Source organism: Aegilops tauschii, chromosome 7 (assembly GCF_002575655.3).
Source record: "Aegilops tauschii subsp. strangulata cultivar AL8/78 chromosome 7, Aet v6.0, whole genome shotgun sequence".
NCBI lineage: Eukaryota > Viridiplantae > Streptophyta > Magnoliopsida > Poales > Poaceae > Aegilops > Aegilops tauschii.
Genome location: NC_053041.3, coordinates 622,375,359 through 622,395,724, shown reverse-complemented (window position 1 = coordinate 622,395,724; position 20,366 = coordinate 622,375,359). Strand labels below are relative to the sequence as shown.

Here is a 20,366-nt window from a genome sequence, read left to right as displayed (position 1 = left end):
ACTGGTCGGGGTGAAGATACCCCGAACAAGCCCCTCAGAGGATTACTTTCCATAGTAACAAGTGATAATAAATTTCAGCACACTATATAAATTTTTCCTTACCAAATTCCACCTACCAAAGGCGCTTCACTCCCCGGCAACGGCGACAGAAAAGAGTCTTGATGACCCACAAGTATAGGGGATCTATCGTAGTCCTTTCGATAAGTAAGAGTGTCGAACCCAACGAAGAGCAGAAGGAAATGATAAGCGGTTTTCAGCAAGGTATTCTCTGCAAGTACTGAAATAAGTGGTAACAGATAGTTTTCTGAAAGGATAATTTGTAACGAGCAACAAGTAAAAAAGTAAATAAAGTGCAGCAAGGTGGCCCAATCCTTTTTGTAGCACAGGACAAGCCTGGACAAACTCTTATATAGAGAAAAGCGCTCCCGAGGACACATGGGAATTATCGTCAAGCTAGTTTTCATCACGTTCATATGATTCGCGTTCAGTACTTTGATAATTTGATATGTGGGTGGACCGGTGCTTGGGTGCTGTTCTTACTTGAACAAGCATCCCACTTATGATTAACCTCTATTGCAAGCATCTGCAACTACAACAAAAGTATTAAGGTAAACCTAACCATAGCATGAAACATATGGATCCAAATCAGCCCCTTACGAAGCAACGCATAAACTAGGGTTTAAGCTTCTGTCACTCTAGCAACCCATCATCTACTTATTACTTCCCAATGCCTTCCCCTAGGCCCAAATAATGGTGAAGTGTTATGTAGTCGACGTTCACATAACACCACTAGAGGATAGACAACATACATCTCATCAAAATATCGAACGAATACCAAATTCACATGACTAATAATAGCAAGATTTCTCCCATGTCCTCAGGAACAAACGTAACTACTCACAAAGCATATTCATGTTCATAATCAGAGGGGTATTAATATGCATAAAGGATCTGAAGATATGATCTTCCACCAAATAAACCAACTAGCATCAACTACAAGGAGTAATCAACACTACTAGCAACCTACTAGTACCAATCCCAGACTATGAGACAAGAATTGGATACAAGATATGAACTAGGGTTTTGAGAGGAGATGGTGCTGGTGAAGATGTTGATGGATATTGCCCTCTCCCGATGAGAGGAGCGTTGGTGATGACGATGGCGATGATTTCCCCCTCCCGGAGGGAAGTGTCCCCGGCAGAACAGCTCTACCGAAGCCCTAGATTGGTTCCGCCAAGGTTCCGCCTCGTGGCGGCGGAGTCTCGTCCCGAAAGGATGCTTATGATTTTTCCCTGGACGAAACACTTCATATAGCAGAAGATGGCCACCGGAGAGCCAACAGGGGGCCCACGAGGCAGGGGGCGCGCCCTGGTTAGGGCGCGCCCCCCACCCTCGTGGGCAGGTGGTGGCCCCCTGACGTATTTCTTCCACTCAGTATTTTTTATTATTTCCAAAAATAACTTTCGTGGAGTTTCAGGACTTTTGGAGTTGCGCAGAATAGGTCTCTAATATTTGCTCCTTTTCCAGCCCAGAATTCCAGCTGCCGGCATTCTCCCTCCTTATGTAAACCGTGTAAAATAAGAGAGAATAGGCATAATTATTGTGACATAACGTGTAATAACAGCCCATAATGCAATAAATATCGATATAAAAGCATGATGCAAAATGGACGTATCACACCCTCGTGGGGCCCATGTTGCTCCACCGACGTACTTCTTCCTCCTATATATACCTACGTACCCCCAAACCAACAGAGGCATCCATGAAAACCTAATTACACCGCCGCAACCTTCTGTACCCGTGAGATCCCATCTTGGGGCCTTTTCCGGCGTCCTGCCGGAGGGGGCATTGATCACGGAGAGCTTCTACATCAACACCATAGCCTCTCCGATGATGTGTGAGTAGTTTACCTCAGACCTTTGAGTCCATAGTTATTAGCTAGATGGCTTCTTCTCCCTCTTTGGATCTCAATACAAAGTTCTCCGCGATGCTCGTGGAGATCTATTCGATGTAATCTTCTTTTGCGGTGTGTTTGTTGAGACCGATGAATTGTGGGTTTATGATCAAGTTTATCTATGAACAATATTTGAATCTTCTCTGAATTATTTTATGTATGATTGGATATCTTTGCAAGTCTCTTTGAATTATCAGTTTGGTTTGGCCTACTAGATTGATCTTTCTTGCAATGGGAGAAGTGTTTAGCTTTGGGTTCAATCTTGCGGTGTCCCTTCCCAGTGACAGCAGGGGCAGCAAGGCACGTATTGTATTGTTGCCATCGAGGATGAAAAGATGGGGTTTATATCATATTGCATGAGTTTATCCCTCTACATCATGTCATCTTACTTAAAGCATTACTCTGTTCTTTTGAACTTAATACTCTAGATGCATGATGGATAGTGGTCGATGTGTGGAGTAATAGTAGTAGATGCAGGTAGGAGTCGGTCTACTTGTCTCGGACATGATGCCTATATACATGATCATACCTAGATATTCTCATAACTATGCTCAATTCTATCAATTGCTCAACAGTAATTTGTTCACCCACGGTAATACTTATGCTCTTGAGAGAAGCCACTAGTGAAACCTATGGCCCCCGGGTCTATTTTGCATCATATTAATCTTCCAACACTTAGCCATTTTTATTGCCTTTTATTTTACTTTGCATCTTTATTATAAAAATACCAAAAATATTATCTTATCATATCTATCAGATCTCACTTTCGCAAGTGACCGTGAAGGGATTGACAACCCCTTTATTGCGTTGGTTGCGAGGTTTTTATTTGTTTGTGTAGGTGCGAGCGACTTGAGCGTGGCCTCCTACTGGATTGATACCTTGGTTCTCAAAAACTGAGGGAAATACTTGCGCTGCTTTACTGCATCACCCTTTCCTCTTCAAGGGAAAGCCAACGCAGTGCTCAAGAGATAGCAATGCCCAATATGTAAGCTGCTTCACTGAGGTCTTTCTTTGAAAAACTCCTTTCAAACACTCCTTTATGCTTTCCAGAAAATTCTACATCATTTCCGATCAACAATATGGCATCCACATATAATATCAGAAATGCTACAGAGCTCCCACTCACTTTCTTGTAAATACAGGCATCTCCAAAAGTCTGTATAAACATATGCTTTGATCACACTATCAAAGCATATATTCCAACTCCGAGATGCTTGAACCAGTCCATAGATGGATCACTGGAGCTTGCACACTTTGTTAGCAACTTTAGGATTGACAAAACCTTCTGGTTGCTGCATCATATACAACATTTCTTTAAGAGATCCATTAAGGAATGCAGTTTTGACATCCATTTGCCAGATTTCATAAAATGTGGCAATTGCTAACATGATTCGGACAGACTTTAAGCATCGCTACGAGTGAGAAAATCTCATTGTAGTCAACATCTTGAACTTGTCGAAAACCTTTTTGAAACAAGTCGAGCTTTGTAGATAGTAACACTACCATCAGCGTCTGTCTTCCTGTTGAAGATCCATTTATTCTTAATGGCTTGCCGATCATCGGGCAAGTCCACCAAAGTCCATACTTTGTTCTCATACATGGATCCCATCTCAGAATTCATGGCCTCAAGCCATTTCGCGGAATCTGGGCTTATTATAGCTTCCTCATAGTTCGTAGGTTCGTCATGGTCTAGTAACATGACTTCCAGAATAGGATTACCGAACCACTCTGGTGCGGATTGTACTCTGGTTGACCTACAAGTTTCGGTAGTAACTTGATCTGAAGTTTCATGATCATCATCATTAACTTCCTCACTAATTGGTGTAGGCATCACTGGAACTGATTTCTATGATGAACTACTTTCAAATTCGGGAGAAGGTACAATTACCTCATCAAGTTCTACTTTCCTCCCAGTCACTTCTTTCGAGAGAAACTCCTTCTCTAGAAAGGATCCATTCTTAGCAACGAATATCTTGCCTTCGGATCTGTGATAGAAGGTGTACCCAACAGTCTCCTTTGGGTATCCTATGAAGACCCATTTCTCCGATTTGGGTTCGAGCTTATCAGGTTGAAGCTTTTTCACATAAGCATTGCAGACCCAAACTTTAAGAAACGACAGCTTAGGTTTATTGCCAAACCACAGTTCATACGGTGTTGTCTCAACGGATTTAGATGGTGCCCTATTTAACATGAATGCAGCTATCTCTAATGCATAACCAGGGCTAAGTATGTTGACGCTTTAGAAGCGACAAAGAAGATGTTGAATCATATAGTTCATTCATGAACTTAGTATAGTTCCAAGATGGCTTTTGACAATGGGACACTACTGCAGGTAGTTGCTCCATAACTCAGGCTAAGTATGTTGACGCTTTAGAAGCGACAAAGAAGATGTTGAATCATATAGTTCATTCATGAACTTAGTATAGTTCCAAGATGGCTTTTGACAATGGGACACTACTGCAGGTAGTTGCTCCATAACTCAGTCTGAGGAATCCAGGTTCGACCTGTGATTCACATACATACAAAGCCAAGTCCACACAAAATATGAATTTTGTGAAAACGTGAAAACGCGAGGACATGCAAAGATACACACGGAACTGAAGTCATCAGATCCGTTGGACATTAGGCTATACCACAAGCGAAGCATAGTTACACCGGTGTGCCACAGGTGTGAAGTGCATTAGCATAAGCTAGATTATTGACTCTAGTGCAAGTGGGAGTCTGTAGGAGATATGCCCTAGAGGCAATAATAAATGATATTATTTATCTCCGAGTTCATAATTATGTTTATGTTCCATGCTATAACTGCTATGGTTCTCGAGTCTGCAATAACCACGAGGCTCGGAGGAAGACTCATATGCACGTGTGGAATAATAAACGGTAAAATGTATTCCTAGTCTGGCCTCTAAGACTAGCTCAAGTGTTGCATGATGGTTATGTTTTCCTGATCATGGGCATGTCTATGTCAGCAACCTTGAGGGCATAATGTTAAGAGAACATTTGTGTTGAATCGACCCGGCATGATGTTATGCTATAAGATTCATTCGTCACAAGTTTATTGGTACATAACACAGAGATGGTTAACGTTTGCATGATTCCTTAGACCATGAGAGTATCGAGTTTCTTCATGCTTGCTTCATGAACTTTGGGGTTTGTTAAACGTCATCCGTAAATGGGTGGCTATTACGGCGGCTTACGGGTTCATGGAAAAGTGTGTCAAGTAACTTGATAGCTCAAGATTGGGATTTGCTCCTCCGACGATGGAGAGATATCTCTGGGCCCTCTCGGTGTTACGGTATCCATCATCGTCTGGCCAGACACTTTGTGATTTGATCACGGGGATGCCGGAACACGATAACGAGAAAAGAGAACAATACCGGTAACGAGGTAACTAGCATAGTGGACAAGTTGTTGATCCACGGGAATGCCAACATGTCTCACCTCGGGTATTTGTAACATATCGCGAAGCAACAGGAATAGCACACGACAACTGGAGGTTCACTCGAATATTTATTCGTGTGGGTATAGGGGTCAATATGGGTGTCCACGGCTCCGATGTTGATCATTGATCGGAAGGGGTTCCGGGTCATGTCTATACTTCACCGAACCTATAGGGTCACACGCTTAAGGGTCATCTATCTGCTGAATACTAGACAGGGAGTCTGAGAGAAAATCACCGAAAAAGTTTCGGACACCGAAAAGTTTCGGACAGCGGAATCGTACCGCAGAGAGAGGTCATCGGATAAGTTTCGATGATACCGAAAAGTTGTTTCGGGATACACCATTAAGTCAAATTGGTTTCGGCACATGCCTGATAATTCTTGGAGGATGCCAGAATCATTCTGGAAGCTTTTTGGAATTTTCTGAGATAAAAACCGGAAATGTTCCGGAGCTGCCGGAGCCACTTCAGATGCGTTTCGCAGATGAAAATCACTAAAACCGGAATTGTTTCGGAACGTGTTGAAAATCATTTTAGTGGGTACTGGAAATGTTCTTAGCCCACATAAATATTTTCAGTTCGATCAGACGCTGAAAAATGTCGTCGTGAATAGTGAAAATCAGCTTTATGGTTACTTTATGGAAAGCCACCTTTTGGGGCTTTGCTCCAAAAGATCTTGGGGATGACATGGATGGATAGGAGCCATTTTTTGGGCCCCTCATGGGGGTGTGGCCGGCCACATGGGGTATCCCCCCTTGGGGACCCTCTTGTTCCTTGGTTTCACTCCTAGGTCCTTGTGGAAGGACTTCATTCATGTGCATTTTGGGTTTTTTGTGAAACTACCCTACCCCCTTGGGATTTCCTATAAATAGAGGTGGAGGGGCAGCCCTCCACACTCATCCCTTGCTCTCATACACATGCCATGCATTATATGGCTTCTTCTCTCCCTCCCACGAAAAGAGTTTCGTAGAGCCGTAAGGCTGTCTTGGTTCCGGCAGGAACTAGTTCTGGACGGCGAAGCCCTGCCGGATAGATGACACCGTATGTGTGCAACTCTGTAGAGAGATCGTAGTTTCGGTCTTAGTTCGTGAGTGCCTCCCGAAGGGCTGTCCGTGTGACCGTCCGAGTTTCGAAGGTCCTCCCGAAGGGCTGTCCGAGTGACCGTTCGAGTTTCGAAGGTCCTCCCGAAGGGCTGTCCGCGACACCGTCCGGGGGGGCTGTTCGACCGCCTCCTGGAGGGCTGTCTGAGGAGCAGATGAGGGTATACATCCTCGCGGTTGGGAGGTTGTAAATCCTAGCTGCGGGGATCTGCACCGCCGATCGTCATCGACTCTACTTCCCGCTGCGCTACGAGTCGGTAACGAAAAAGATCAAACCATGTATGCAGTCTCCATAGTGGTCCTGGGCTGGTGCGTAGGTCGGAAATTTTTTGTTTTCTGCTGCGTTACCCTATATGGTGTTCCAGGTGGCGTGAGTTGTGAAACTATTCCACATTGTTCCAAATGAAGACCAAACTCATAACTCAAATATTCACCTCCACGATCAGATCGTAGAAACCTTATTTTCTTGTTACGATGATTTTCCACTTCACTCTGAAATTCTTTGAACTTCTCAAATGTTTCAGACTTGTGTTTCATTAAGTAGATATACCCATATCTGCTCAAATCATCTGTGAAGGTCAGAAAATAACGATACCTGCCGCAAGCCTCAACACTCATCGGGCCGTATACATCAGTATGTATTATTTCCAATAAATCAGTTGCTCGCTCCATTGTTTCGGAGAATGGAGTCTTAGCCATCTTGCCCATGAGGCATGGTTCGCAAGCATCAAGTGATTCCAAAAGTCCATCAACATGGAGTTTCTTCATGCGCTTTACACCAATAAGACCTAAATGGTAGTGCCACATATAAGTTGCACTATCATTATTAACTTTGCATCTTTTGGCTTCAATATTATGAATATGTGTATTACTACGATCGAGATTCAATAAACCATTTATATTGAGTGTATGACCATAGAAGGTTTTATTCATGTAAATAGAGCAACAATTATTCTTTGACTTAAATGAATAACCGTATTGCAATAAACATGATCCAATCATATTCATGCTCAACGCAAACACCAAATAACATTTATTTTAGGTTCAACACTAATCCCGAAGGTAAAGGGAGTGTGCGGTGGTGATCTTATCAACCTTGGAATCACTTCCAAGTTTCAACTCACATCATCACCTCGCCCTTAACTAGTCTCTGTTTATTTTGCAACTCCCGTTTTGAGTTACTACTCTTAGCAACTGAACCAGTATCTAATACTGACGGGTTGCTATAAACACTAGTAAAGTACACATCAATAACATGTATATCAAATATACCTTTGTTCACTTTGCCATCCTTCTTATCCGCCAAGTATCTAGGGCAGTTCCACTTCCGGTGACTATTTCCTTTGCAGTAGAAGCACTCAGTTTCAGGCTTGGGTCTAGCTTTAGGCTTCTTCATGGGAGTGGCAACTTTCTTGTCATTCTTGTGAAGTTTCCCTTTCTTTCCCTTGCCCTTTTACTTGAAACTAGTGGTCTTGTCAACCATCAACACTTGATGCTTTTCTTGATTTCTACCTTTGCCGATTTCAGCATCGCGAAGAGCTTGGGGAATCGTTTTTGTCATCCCTTGCATATTATAGTTCATCACGAAGTTCCAGTAACTTTGGTGATAGTGACTAGAGAACTCTGTCAATCACTATCTTATCTGGAAGATTAACTCCCACTTGATTCAAGCGATTGTAGTACTCAGACATTCTGAGCACACGCTCACTGGTTGAGCTATTCTCCTCCATCTTGTAGGCAAAGTACTTTTCAGAGGTCTCATACCTCTCGACTCGGGCATGAGTCTAAAATACCAATTTCAGCTCCTGGAACATCTCATATGCTCCATGACATTTCAAAACATTTTTTAAGTCCCGGTTCTAAGCCGAAAAGCATGGTGCACTAAACTATCAAGTAGTCATCATACCGAGCTTTGCCAAACGTTCATAACGTATGCATCTTCTCCTGCAATAGGTCCGTCACCTAGCGGTGCATCAAGGACATAATTCTTCTGCGCAGCAATGAGGATAATCCTCAGATCACGAACCTAGTCTGCATCATTGCTACTATCATCTTTCAACTTATTTTTCTCTAGGAACATATCAAAAATAAACGGGGAAGCTATACGCGAGCTTATTGATCTACAACATGGATATGCAAATACTATTAGGACTAAGTTCATGATAAATTAAAGTTCAATTAATCATATTACTTAAGAACTCCCACTTAGATAGACATCCCTCTAATCATCTAAGTGATCACGTGATCCATATCAACTAAACCATGTCCAATCGTCACATGAGATGGAGTAGTTTCCAATGATGAACATCACTATGTTGATCATATCTACTATATGATTCACGCTCGACCTTTCGGTCTCAGTGTTCCGAGGCCATATCTGCATATGCTAGGCTCGTCAAGTTTAACCCGAGTATTCTGTGTGTGCAAAACTGGCTTGCACCCGTTGTATGTGAACGTAGAGCTTATCACACCCGATCATCACATGGTGTCTGGCACGACGAACTGTAGCAACGGTGCATACTCAGGGAGAACACTTGTACCTTGAAATTTAGTGAGAGATCATCTTATAATGCTACCGCCGTACTAAGCAAAATAAAATGCATAAAAAGATAAACATCACATGCAATCAAATAAGTGATATGATATGGCCATCATCATCTTGTGCCTTTGATCTCCATCTCCAAAGCACCGTCATGATCACCATCGTCATCGGCTTGACACCTTGATCTCCATCGAAGCATCGTTGTCGTCTCGCCAACTATTGCTTCTACGACTATCGCTACCTCTTAGTGATAAAGTAAAGCAATTACATGGCGATTGCATTTCATACAATAAAGCGACAACCATATGGCCCCTGCCAGTTGCCGATAACTATTACAAAACATGATCATCTCATACAATAATTTATATATCATCACGTCTTGGCCATATCACATCACAGCAAGCCCTGCAAAAACAAGTTAGACGTCCTCTACTTTGTTGTTGCAAGTTTTACGTGGCTGCTACGGGCTTCTAGCAAGAACCGTTCTTACCTACGCATCAAAACCACAGCGATTTTTCGTCAAGTGTGTTGTTTTAACCTTCAACAAGGACCGGGCGTAGTCAAACTCGATTCAACTGAAGTTGGAGAAACAGACACCCGCTAGCCACCTGTGTGCGAAGCACGTCGGTAGAACCAGTCTCATGAACACGGTCATGTAATGTCGGTCCGGGCCGCTTCATCCAACAATACCGCCGAACCAAAGTAAGACATGCTGGTAAGCAGTATGACTATTATCGCCCACAACTCATTGTGTTCTACTCGTGCATATAACATCTACGCATAGACCTGGCTCGGATGCCACTGTTGGGGAACGTAGTATTTCAAAAAATTTGCCTACGATCACGCAAGATCTATCTAGGAGAAGCATAGCAACGAGTGGGGAGAGTGTGTCCACGTACCCTCGTAGACCGAAAGCGGAATCGTTTAGTAACGCGGTTGATGTAGTCGAACGTCTTCGCGATCCAACCGATCAAGTACCGAACGCACGGCACCTCCGCGATCGGCACACGTTCAGCTCGGTGATGTCCCTCGAACTCTAGATCCAGCTGAGGCCGAGGGAGAGTTCCGTCAGCACAACGGCGTGGTGATGGTGATGATGAAGTTACCGGCGCAGGGCTTCACCTAAGCACTACGACGATATGACCGAGGTGTGAAACTGTGGAGGGGGGCACCGCACACGGCTAAGAGATTGTCTGTTGTGCCTTTGGGTGCCCCATTCCCCACGTATATAAAGGAGGGAGGGAGGAGGAGGCCGGCCAGGAGGAGGCGCGCCCAAGGGGGGAGTCCTACCTCCAAGTAGGATCCCCCCCCTTCCTACTTCCACAAGGACAAGGAGGGAAGGAGAGGGAGAAGAGAAGGAAAGGGGGCCGGGCCCCCTAGCCCTAGTCCAATTCGGTTTGGTCTAGGGGGCGCACGCACACCTTGGCCTGCCTCCTCTCTTCCACCACTAGGCCCATGAGGCCCAATAGCTTCCCAGGGGGTTCCGGTAACCCCCGATACTCCGAAACTTATCTGAAACGACCCGAACCATTCCGGTGTCCGAATGTAACCTTCCAATATATGAATCTTTATGTCTCAACCATTCCGAGACTCCTCGTCACGTCCGTGATCTCATCCGGGACTCCGAACAACCTTCGGTCATCAAATCACATAAACTCATAATACAAATCGTCATCGAGCGTTAAGCGTGCGGACCCTAAGGGTTCGAGAACTCTGTAGACATGACCAAGACACATCTCCGGTCAATAACCAATAGCAGAACCTGGATGCTCATATTGGCTCCTACATATTCTACGAAGATCTTTATTGGTCAAACCGCGTAACAACATACGTTGTTCCCTTTGTCATCGGTATGTTACTTGCCCGAGATTCGATCGTCGATATCATCATACCTAGTTCAATCTCGTTACCGGCAAGTCTATTTACTCGTTCCGTAATGCATCATCCCGCAACTAACTCATTAGTCACATTGCTTGCAAGGCTTATAGTGATGAGCATTACCGAGAGGGCCCAGAGATACCTCTCCGATATACGGAGTGACAAATCCTAATCTTGATCTATGCCAACTCAACAAACACCATTGGAGACACCTGTAGAGCATCTTTATAATCACCCAGTTACGTTGTGACATTTGATAGCACACAAAGTGTTCCTCCGGTATTCGGGAGTTGCATAATCTCATAGTCAGAGAAATATGTATAAGTCATGAAGAAAGCAATAGCAATAAAGCTATACGATCATTATGCTAAGCTAACGGATGGGTCTTGTCCATCACATCATTCTCCTAATGATGTGATCCCGTTCATCAAATGACAACACATGTCTATGGTATGGAAACTTAACCATCTTGGATTAACGAGCTAGTCTAGTAGAGGCATATTAGGGACACTTTGTTTTGTCTATGTATTCACACATGTATTAAGTTTCCGGTTAATACAATTCTAGCATGAATAATAAACATTTATCATGATATAAGGAAACATAAATAACAACTTTATTATTGCCTCTAGGGCATATTTCCTTCACAATATGGGCATATAGGTCCTGCTATTGTTTATTGATCGGAGAGGTTTCTCGGTCATGTCTGCATGTTCCCGAACACGTAGGGTCGCACGCTTAACGTTCGGTAGCACTAGGGTAGTATTGAGATATTAATAGTGGAAAATCCGAAGGTCGCTCGGAGTCCTAGATGGGATCCGGGATGTCACGAGGAGCTCCGGAATGGTCCGGAGGTAAAGATTTATATATGAAAAGTTGTTGTCGGGGTTCCGGGAAAAAGTCTAGTTTTTTCGGTATTCTACCGGGAAGCACTGGAAGGTTCCAGAGGGTTCCGGAGGGGTCCGAAAGTCCTCGGAGGGTTCCACCACGTCCCATACATTAGCATGTAGGGGGCGCCCTGGCCTTAATGGGCCAAGGGCACCAGCCCCTACAAGGCCCATGTGCATGGGGGAGGGGAAACCCTAAGGGGGAGGGCCTCCACTTGGCTTGGAGGGCACTCCTCCCCCCTTGGCCGCCGCCCCCTACCTTGGGAGGGGGGCTAGGGCTGCCATGCCCCTCCCTCACCCCTATATATAGTGGGGAGGCACGGGGGCAGCCAACCCTTCCGTGCTTGCCCCGTCTCCCTCCCGTTACTCCTCCACGTTCCGTGAGCGCTTGGCAAAGCCCTGCCGGAGTTCCGCCGGCACCACCACCACCACGCCGTCGTGTTGGTTCAGATCTCATCTACCTCCTCTACCGCACTTGCTGGATTAAGAAGGAGAGGACGCTGCCGAGCCGTACGTGTGCTAAACTCGGAGGTGTCGAACGTGCGGTACTTGGATCGGATTGGATCGCGACGCGAGTACGACTAGGCCAACCACGATCTCTAGATCGTTAACGCTTTCGGTCTACAAGGTTATGTAGACACCACTCCCCTTTTGTCAAGAAACTGAGAAGACGGAAGAGAGTTGGTGTTGTCAGTGTGGTGAGCCTATGCGGCAACCACAAGGCTGAAGTCTGCTTTGATCGTTGTTCAAGATTTGAGCCTTGGCTCCGGTTTTGATAGCTCTATATCAGTGAGTTTAGTCCAGTAACTATTTTAAGTATCTTTACTGTGCATAGTTGCATACATTTTATTCATGGATTAGTCTTGGTAATATTAACATTTGAAAAGCAATTTTTGTGTGACCATTTTTTCATCTTAGTATCTCCATCTACCAGCAAAAGGCAACGTGCACAAACCTGTATTTAACATGCAACATGAGATAGTGTGCATCGAAACTATGCTTATGTTTGTGACATCGAAAAGGTGTGGTAGCTCCCGGGACTCCCGGCACCCCCTTATCACCTTCGTACAATCCCTCTGAGATTCGTGCTAAGGCCTGACTAAAATAATACCATTTGCAGGACCTGCCAGCTTTATCAGCCCATTTGAATTATCTAATAGCCATGCATGTAGAGGCGTACTGACTAGTAGCTTGTCTTCGACGGCATGATAGGACAGGCACTGTCCTACAGTGTTGTGTGACACGTGAAGGAGGCTTTTTCGCTGGCAATGGTGAGACTGAACACTGCGCTCTCTCTCCTAGAAAATATTTTGAACGATAGCAAGATTCATCATCGCTCTCTCATATTGTTTTTTCTTCCTTCTACATTGTCTCTCAGTCTCTCTCTTCTGACATTTCTGCTCTCTCACAAACAGGCTCACAAAAAAAAGGCTGGCTATCCTTACCTTTCTTCTCACTCGGTGCCTTAAAAGACTCTCTCTCCTCCCGACAGCTTCTCTCATTTGAGGGACAAGCACACTGACCACCACGAAGTGACAGGTGAGTGGAGAATTGTTTATAGCGAAAGGCCATGGTAAAGTTGTAGTGTCACATCTTTTTACTGTTCACCTTGCGTGCTAATGGAAACAGTGCTGCACGACCATACACATATCCCAATGAGGCATGTATTGCCTGAACGGCATGATAGCCGGGTGTCTAGACACCCGGGTGTTGAAAAATCGGTCTCCATCTACCTATTGCCTGCTGATATTTTAAGCCTACATATTGCCGATTTGGTTTGAGGAATGCTTGAAGCATAATTTACTCCCTAATGTGCAAATAGCAGTATCATTTTTTGTCAAGAAACTGAGAAGACGGAAGAGAGTTGGTGTTGTCAGTGTGGTGAGCCTATGCGGCAACCACAAGGCTGAAGTCTGCTTTGATCGTTGCTCAAGATTTGAGCCTTGGCTCCGGTTTTGATAGCTCTATATCAGTGAGTTTAGTCCAGTAACTATTTTAAGTATCTTTACTGTGCATAGTTGCATACATTTTATTCATGGATTAGTCTTGGTAATATTAACATTTGAAAAGCAATTTTTGTGTGACCATTTTTTCATCTTAGTATCTCCATCTACCAGCAAAAGGCAACGTGCACAAACCTGTATTTAACATGCAACATGAGATAGGGTGCATCGAAACTATGCTTATGTTTGTGACATTCATGTGGCATCTCATGCAGATAGATTTTATTATCCATTTCTGTAGCATGCAATGTTTATTTTCTTCTTTTGGTCCATAATCCCTCCTCAAAGAAATATAAGAGTGTTTAGATCACTAAAGAAGTGATCTAAACGCTCTTATATTTCTTTACATAGGGAGTACATGTCATGATTGTTGGATACACATGCAGACTTTCAGCGAGTTTTTGTTCTCGGACTTGGGATCCACAGTCCAAAGTTGATTGGTGGATCAAGTGAACTTGGTGCATCTCCATTCAAGCTGGAGTACAATTACCAGCCTGCTTGTTTAGCGCAGTCTCCACAATCATACAAGCAAATGAGCATCTGTGGTGGCTTTGGGCGCGTGTTTGAGGCTGGTCCGGTATTTAGATCAGAAAAATCAAACACTCACAGGCATCTGTGTGAGTTTATTGGGTTGGATGCAGAAATGGAGATTAAGGAGCACTACTTTGAGGCAAGGAAGATTTGGAGGAAATAATTCTTTAGTTTGTCTATTGAAGCGATGCTGACCAAGTACTGATTTTTGTTTTCAGGTTTGTGATATCATAGATTGCTAATTGTAGCAATATTCAAACACCCAAATGAAAATTGTCGGAAGGAACTCGAGACAATAAATAGGCAGTATCCATTTGAACCTCTGAAGGTAAGACATTACTCCTTACTGTTTTGTGTTGTTATATGTGTGCTTTTGCTTAATTTACTGTCTCAACTTCTTCTAATTTATATATAGTACCTAGAGAAAACGTTGAAGCTAACGTACGAGGAAGGGATTAAAATGCTCAAGGTACTAACATGTACTTTTATGTATGTCTATGATATCATTATTGTGGCGTTGTATACAATATGCTCTTTTTTGTTGTTCTCACAGTATGATCGATACTAGAACTTAATAGCCCAATTATATTGCATGAAAGGCCTTTGTTGGAAATGATAAAACAGCTAGACAGCAAAATGCCGACCAGCCCCATGTCACTCCATCCCCATGGGCAGTGGCGGATTTACCGTACGGGCACCCTGGGCACGTGCCCGGGCTCGATCCCGTCGGTTTTCTCAACTATAGCGATCTTTCCTAGCCATCGCATGCCTAAAAACCGCCCAAAAACATGAGAAAACGATGGAAAATACATAAACTTCTCTAACTGGGCAGTCCGGGCGTTTTCGGCAGTTTGGGCCTTACTCATATAAGCTAAACAATCAGATGGGCCACAACAGCCAATAGGCCTTGTTTGCTCGATCAATCCACGTACTGAAGAAGAATCTGAATCGATCCATCCATCCACAAGTCGCCTGTTCGTCTGCGTGCGCACGAACGCGAGACCTAGTCGCGACCTAACATCTGCTGCGCAGCTGCACCTTCGAGGCGGCGAGGGCGTGAGGTAGAGACTGCCGCCGGCAGCCAGATCAACGTCGGACGACAAGATTAGAAGAGAGATTAGAGAATAGAGATGACGCGCGGCCAGGCCTCGGCCCTGGCTCCGGTGGGCGACGGTCAAGATCGGAAGCGTAAGCGGGGGCGCCAAGGCGGCGAATCGTCCGGTACCACCAGTGGGAATTCAACTCCGACTCGATCGGACGTTGGGTCTTCACCGTCGACACTAGCGACACGAGCAGCGGCAGTGAACACTCAACCTGTTCAAGAGGCATCCAGTAGCAGACTGCCAACAATTAGGGCTAGAGGCAAGCGACAACTAGGTGAGTTATATTTGTAATTTGAGAAGTTATGCATTGGATTTCTTGCCGACTCTAATTATGCTCATTAAAATTTTAGAGTTGAGCAGATTTTTTGTTGACACTAGAAGAAATTCACAAGTGGAACCGCCACAAGACCCACAACCAAGTGATGTTCATGAACATGATGACGACGTGATAGATGAGGTTCAGAACTGGATTGAGCAGGAAATGTTGGATGATGACGATGATGGTGATGATGATGAGGTGAATTTTGAGGACGAGGACGATGATGAGTTTAATCCAGCTGAAATTGTGTGTGATCCCGCTCATAGGCAACAAATTGCTGATTATCATCCGAATATTCAAGATCAGGTGAGAAGAGCATACATATTGAAGGGTCCAACCCGACCAACTGTCAAATTTGATCGCAAAAAAATTGGTAGCAAGAACCGTGCATTTTCTAAAAATTGGTATAAGAATTATGAGTGGTTAGAATATAGTGTGTCCGAGCAAGCTGCATTTTGTTTCTATTGCTTTCTTTTTAAGCAACCAGGAAGTAGTACACATTTTGGTTATGATGTCTTCACCAAAAAAGGATTCAGGGATTGGAAGCATGCATATCAGGCATTGCCTGCTCATGTTGGTGGGGTAAATAGTGCACACAACAAGGCAAGATTGCATTATGATGATTTTCGTAATCAAAGGCAAAGCGTGTCTAGTAACTTTGCTAGGTCATCCAAGGAGTCTGAAGTACTTTACAAAATTCGGTTGCACACTTCTCTGGGTTGTGCAAGATATCTCATTGCTCAAGGCTTGGCTTTTCGTGGCCATGATGAAAGTTCAACTTCACTGAACAAGGGTAACTTCCGTGAGATGGTAGATTGGCATAAAGCTAGAGATGAGAAAGTGAGGCATGCTTTTGACCATGGTAGTAGAAGCTGCAAGATGCTTGCTGCTGAAATTCAAAAAGATCTTGCAAAGTGTTGCGCAGAAGAGGTCACCAAAGCGATCATGAGAGAAATTGGTGATAAGAAATTCTCTGTGCTTATCGATGAGTCACGTGATATATCTGTCAAAGAGCAAATGGCGGTGATGTTGAGGTTAGTAGTGGTTTATTATTCATTTAAATTGTTATTTCATAGTTTTTTTCTACTTTTATTTAACCTTGTTACAAAAATCTTGATGTAGGTATGTCAATGATAAAGGGAAGGCCGTGGAACGATTTCTCTCTCTATACCATGTCAGTGAGACTACATCAGAGGCACTAAAGGTAGCTCTTGTTGACATTCTTGATCATCATAAGTTATCCATTCATAGTCTACGAGGGCAAGGATATGATGGAGCTTCAAATATGAGAGGTGAATTTAATGGTTTGCAAAAGAAAATTCTTGATGAGAACCCTTATGCCTTTTATGTGCATTGCTTTGCACATCGTTTACAATTGGTGGTTGTCTCGGTTGCTAGTTGTTGCTCCTCTATTCATGATTTGTTTGAGTATGTCTCCTTAATTGTGAGCACAACTACTGTATCTTGCAAGAGAAGGGATTCACTGAGGGAGGAACGTCATCAAAATATCTTAGATCAGCTTGAGAGTGGTGAGATATTTAGTGGAAGAGGTTTGAACCAAGAAACAAATTTAGCAAGACCCGGGGATACTAGATGGGGTTCACACCATACAACTTTGCTTCGTTTGAGTCAAATGTGGAAGTCAGTCATATATGTGCTTCGTGAGGTCAATGATGAAGGGCGCGGACCGTCTCAAGCGGCGGGTTTGATAGAGATAATGGAGAGTTTCAAATTTGCTTTCGTATTGCATCTTATGATAAAGTTGCTTGCTATCACAAATGAACTCTCACAAGTCTTGCAGAGAAAAGATATAAACATTGTTAATGCCATTGAACTAGTTGGTGATGTCAAAGCTCGGCTGGCCTCTATGAGAGAAAGTGGTTGGGAAAGCTTGTTCGATGAAGTCCAACACTTTTGTGTCGCCAAAGGTATTCCGGTGCCCGATATGAATGAAAGAATACCGGTCCGAGGTCGTTCAAGGCTTGATGGTGTGACTTACACCAATCTTCATTTCTATCGAGTTGAGATCTTCTATGTCGCCATTGACAAGATATGCACTGAGATGAATCATCGCTTCAATGAAGCATCTTCAAATATAATAGTGGCCTTCTCATGCCTTCATCCAAAAAATTCCTTCTCCAAGTTTGATGTTGACAAGCTTGCTAGCTTAACTGAAGTTTATCATGGAGATTTCTCTAGTGGTGACCGTGCAATCATAAGAGACGAACTTCAGACTTACATTCTTCATGTACGAAGGCATGAGGCCTTTTCTTCTTGTAAAGATATTGAAAGTTTAGCTACAACGATGGTTGAAACTGAGAAACATTTGGTTTTCCCACTGGTGTACAGAATCATAGAGTTGGCTTTGTTATTGCCAGTCTCAACGGCATCGGTCGAAAGAGCTTTCTCGGCAATGAAGATTATCAAATCTAAATTGCGCAGCAAGATGATTGATACATGGTTTAATGACTTGATGATTTGCTACACCGAGCAGGAGATTTTTAAAGGACTTGATGATGATGCTATTATTAAACGGTTTCAAGCCATGAAGTATCGGAAAGGGCAATTGCCCAGGTCCAATTAGCATATTACTGGTACGCTCCATTCTATCTAATGTGTTTAATTTCAATGAAAATTATATAAATTATTAATGTGTTTTATCTTGTAGATTCTCTTGTGTGCACAAGGATGAACGTTGGAGATTGTACTATTGTCGTCGAGGCGTCGAAAGGTTAGGTTGTGTGACTAGTGTTAGGAGAGTTATTTGGTATTGTATTCCTGTTTTTATTTACTTCTATGATCAATAAAACATTAGTGTGTATATTGCACATGACATTTATCCAAATATATGATACTTATTGTGTCTGATAGACAAAAGTAAAGTTTAGCTTACGGCGTGCCCGGGCTTTGGCAATTTGCTGGCTCCGCCACTGCCCATGGGCTACCCTAAGCCCGGCGACCCCCACCCTCCTCCTCCCCTCACCGTCGCCGAGCAGGCGGCGGCGGGGACGGTTCCTTTTCTCCGCGGTTGTGTCCTCCATGAGTTGGGGAGCTCATGGGGCGGGCGGCAAGCGGAGGGTGACGGCCAGCGCAGTGTCGTGCCTCTTGCGTCGGCGGATGTGGTGAGGTGGGTGGCCTAGGAGGCGTGGGCGACTCAGTTGCTGGGGCAGCTGCCCGGGAGCGGGCTCGAAGGCTCAGATCATGGCGGTCCCGATCTGTCCGCTCCGGCCATGGGGCTGGCCGTTGGATACTGTGACATGGGCATGGTTGGGCTGCGTCCGGGCCGTGCTTACTGCGTGAGCTTTGGCTTTCGTGGTGTATCTAAGGCTCGGTTGTGTTGTGTTGTGCGTTGGTGTTGACTCGCCTCCATGTTGGTCGTGCGGATCGATCGAAGGGCTCTCAGAACTAGTGGTCATGGTTTGCTGCTGCCCGTATAGCGTGGTCTTGGCTTGCTTTCGATCGGCGGTGGCTGAGGTCCTTCCTCGGGGCTGGGTTAGGTCGAGGGGCTTAGGGCGAAAGTCTTGGTTTGATGGGCGTTGAAGGATACCAGCGACCATGGCGTTGTAGCTCCCTCCTCTTTGGAGTTGTCATCGATGAGTTCCTCCTCTTCACTAGACCATGGCTTGCTGGTTTTAAGGGTTGCCGTGGGGGTTGTTGGTGTGGGCGGCCATCTCCTGAGGTCTGCCGGCTGTTGTGGGTCACTCTGGGCGAAATCTTAAGTCTTCGAAGGGGGTCGATGACCACGGCTTACTTTGTCCGTGTCAACAAACAATTCGAAATACCTCGACTTTTTCAGAATAGGTCCGAGTCAAATAGCAATGATTCGAAGCACTTCTTTTTCCATTACACTATTTCAGAAACCTAATGACTCGATTGTATGGATATGGAAAATACAGGATTTCTGATCCTAGCGGGAAAAGGAGGGAAACGGCGGCGCCCTTGGGCGTCGTTATCCTTCTTGAAGGCATCTCGGAAGAGTTCATCCACTCATCTCTGGGGTGTGGGCAAGTTGGTGGTATAGTTTCGAGTTGGCTGATGTCGGAATTGTTGTTTCTTTTTTGTTTCTCTTCTTTTTTCGGGGCTTTGCACAATTTTCCCTTTTAAATCACGTGGTTTTCGGCCTTGTTTTCCTCATAAACAGGGCCATTCTGTAATTTTATTTTCCTCTCTTAATGAATTGGGCAAAGCTCCTGCCTTTCTCCTAAAAAAGGCCTTTGTTGGGTAGACAATACATCTACATATAACAACTGTGCAGACTACAAATGTTTTCCCCATTCGGGCAAACGACACTTTGGCATCTTGATCTATTAAGGGAAATATATTTTTTACTTTAGAAAATGTGGGTTCGGGTTGGTCTGTTGAGTTATGGCTGGCTGATCGGAATAATTTTTCTATTTAAAAAATGTAGCAAATAGCATTTCATTAGAGATTGGTCTGTTGAGTTATGGCTGGCTGATCGAAATAATTTTCCTATTTAAAAATGTAGCAAATAGCATTTCATTAGAGATGGCTTTGCAGCAAATTGCAAATCACGCAAACCAAGCCATCGCCGCCTCGTCGCTCTCGCCGGGAGCGACAACAACCGCCGGTTTCTTCTTCGCCTTCTTAGC

At 44.3% G+C, this 20,366-nt stretch overlaps 1 protein-coding gene across 1 annotated transcript; it reads left to right on the top strand.

Annotated features, from left to right (window-relative positions):
• Nucleotides 1-15,918: 15,918 nt before the first annotated feature.
• LOC109735354 (uncharacterized) lies at nucleotides 15,919-18,340 on the top strand. Its single transcript, XM_073504596.1, has 3 exons — nucleotides 15,919-16,062; nucleotides 16,237-16,790; nucleotides 16,879-18,340. The coding sequence occupies exons 1-3, from the start codon at nucleotides 15,919-15,921 to the stop codon at nucleotides 18,338-18,340; spliced, it is 2,160 nt and encodes a 719-aa protein (XP_073360697.1).
• The last annotated feature ends 2,026 nt before the right edge of the window (nucleotides 18,341-20,366 follow it).

Excerpts from the sequence above, each read along its gene's own strand:
- LOC109735354 (XM_073504596.1), top strand. The coding sequence starts at position 15,919 with ATGTTGGATGATGACGATGATGGTGATGATGATGAGGTGAATTTTGAG. Across the intron at positions 16,063-16,236 it reads ATCCGAATATTCAAGATCAG|CAACCAGGAAGTAGTACACA; the intron begins GTGAGAAGAGCA and ends TTTCTTTTTAAG. Across the intron at positions 16,791-16,878 it reads CAAATGGCGGTGATGTTGAG|GTATGTCAATGATAAAGGGA; the intron begins GTTAGTAGTGGT and ends ATCTTGATGTAG.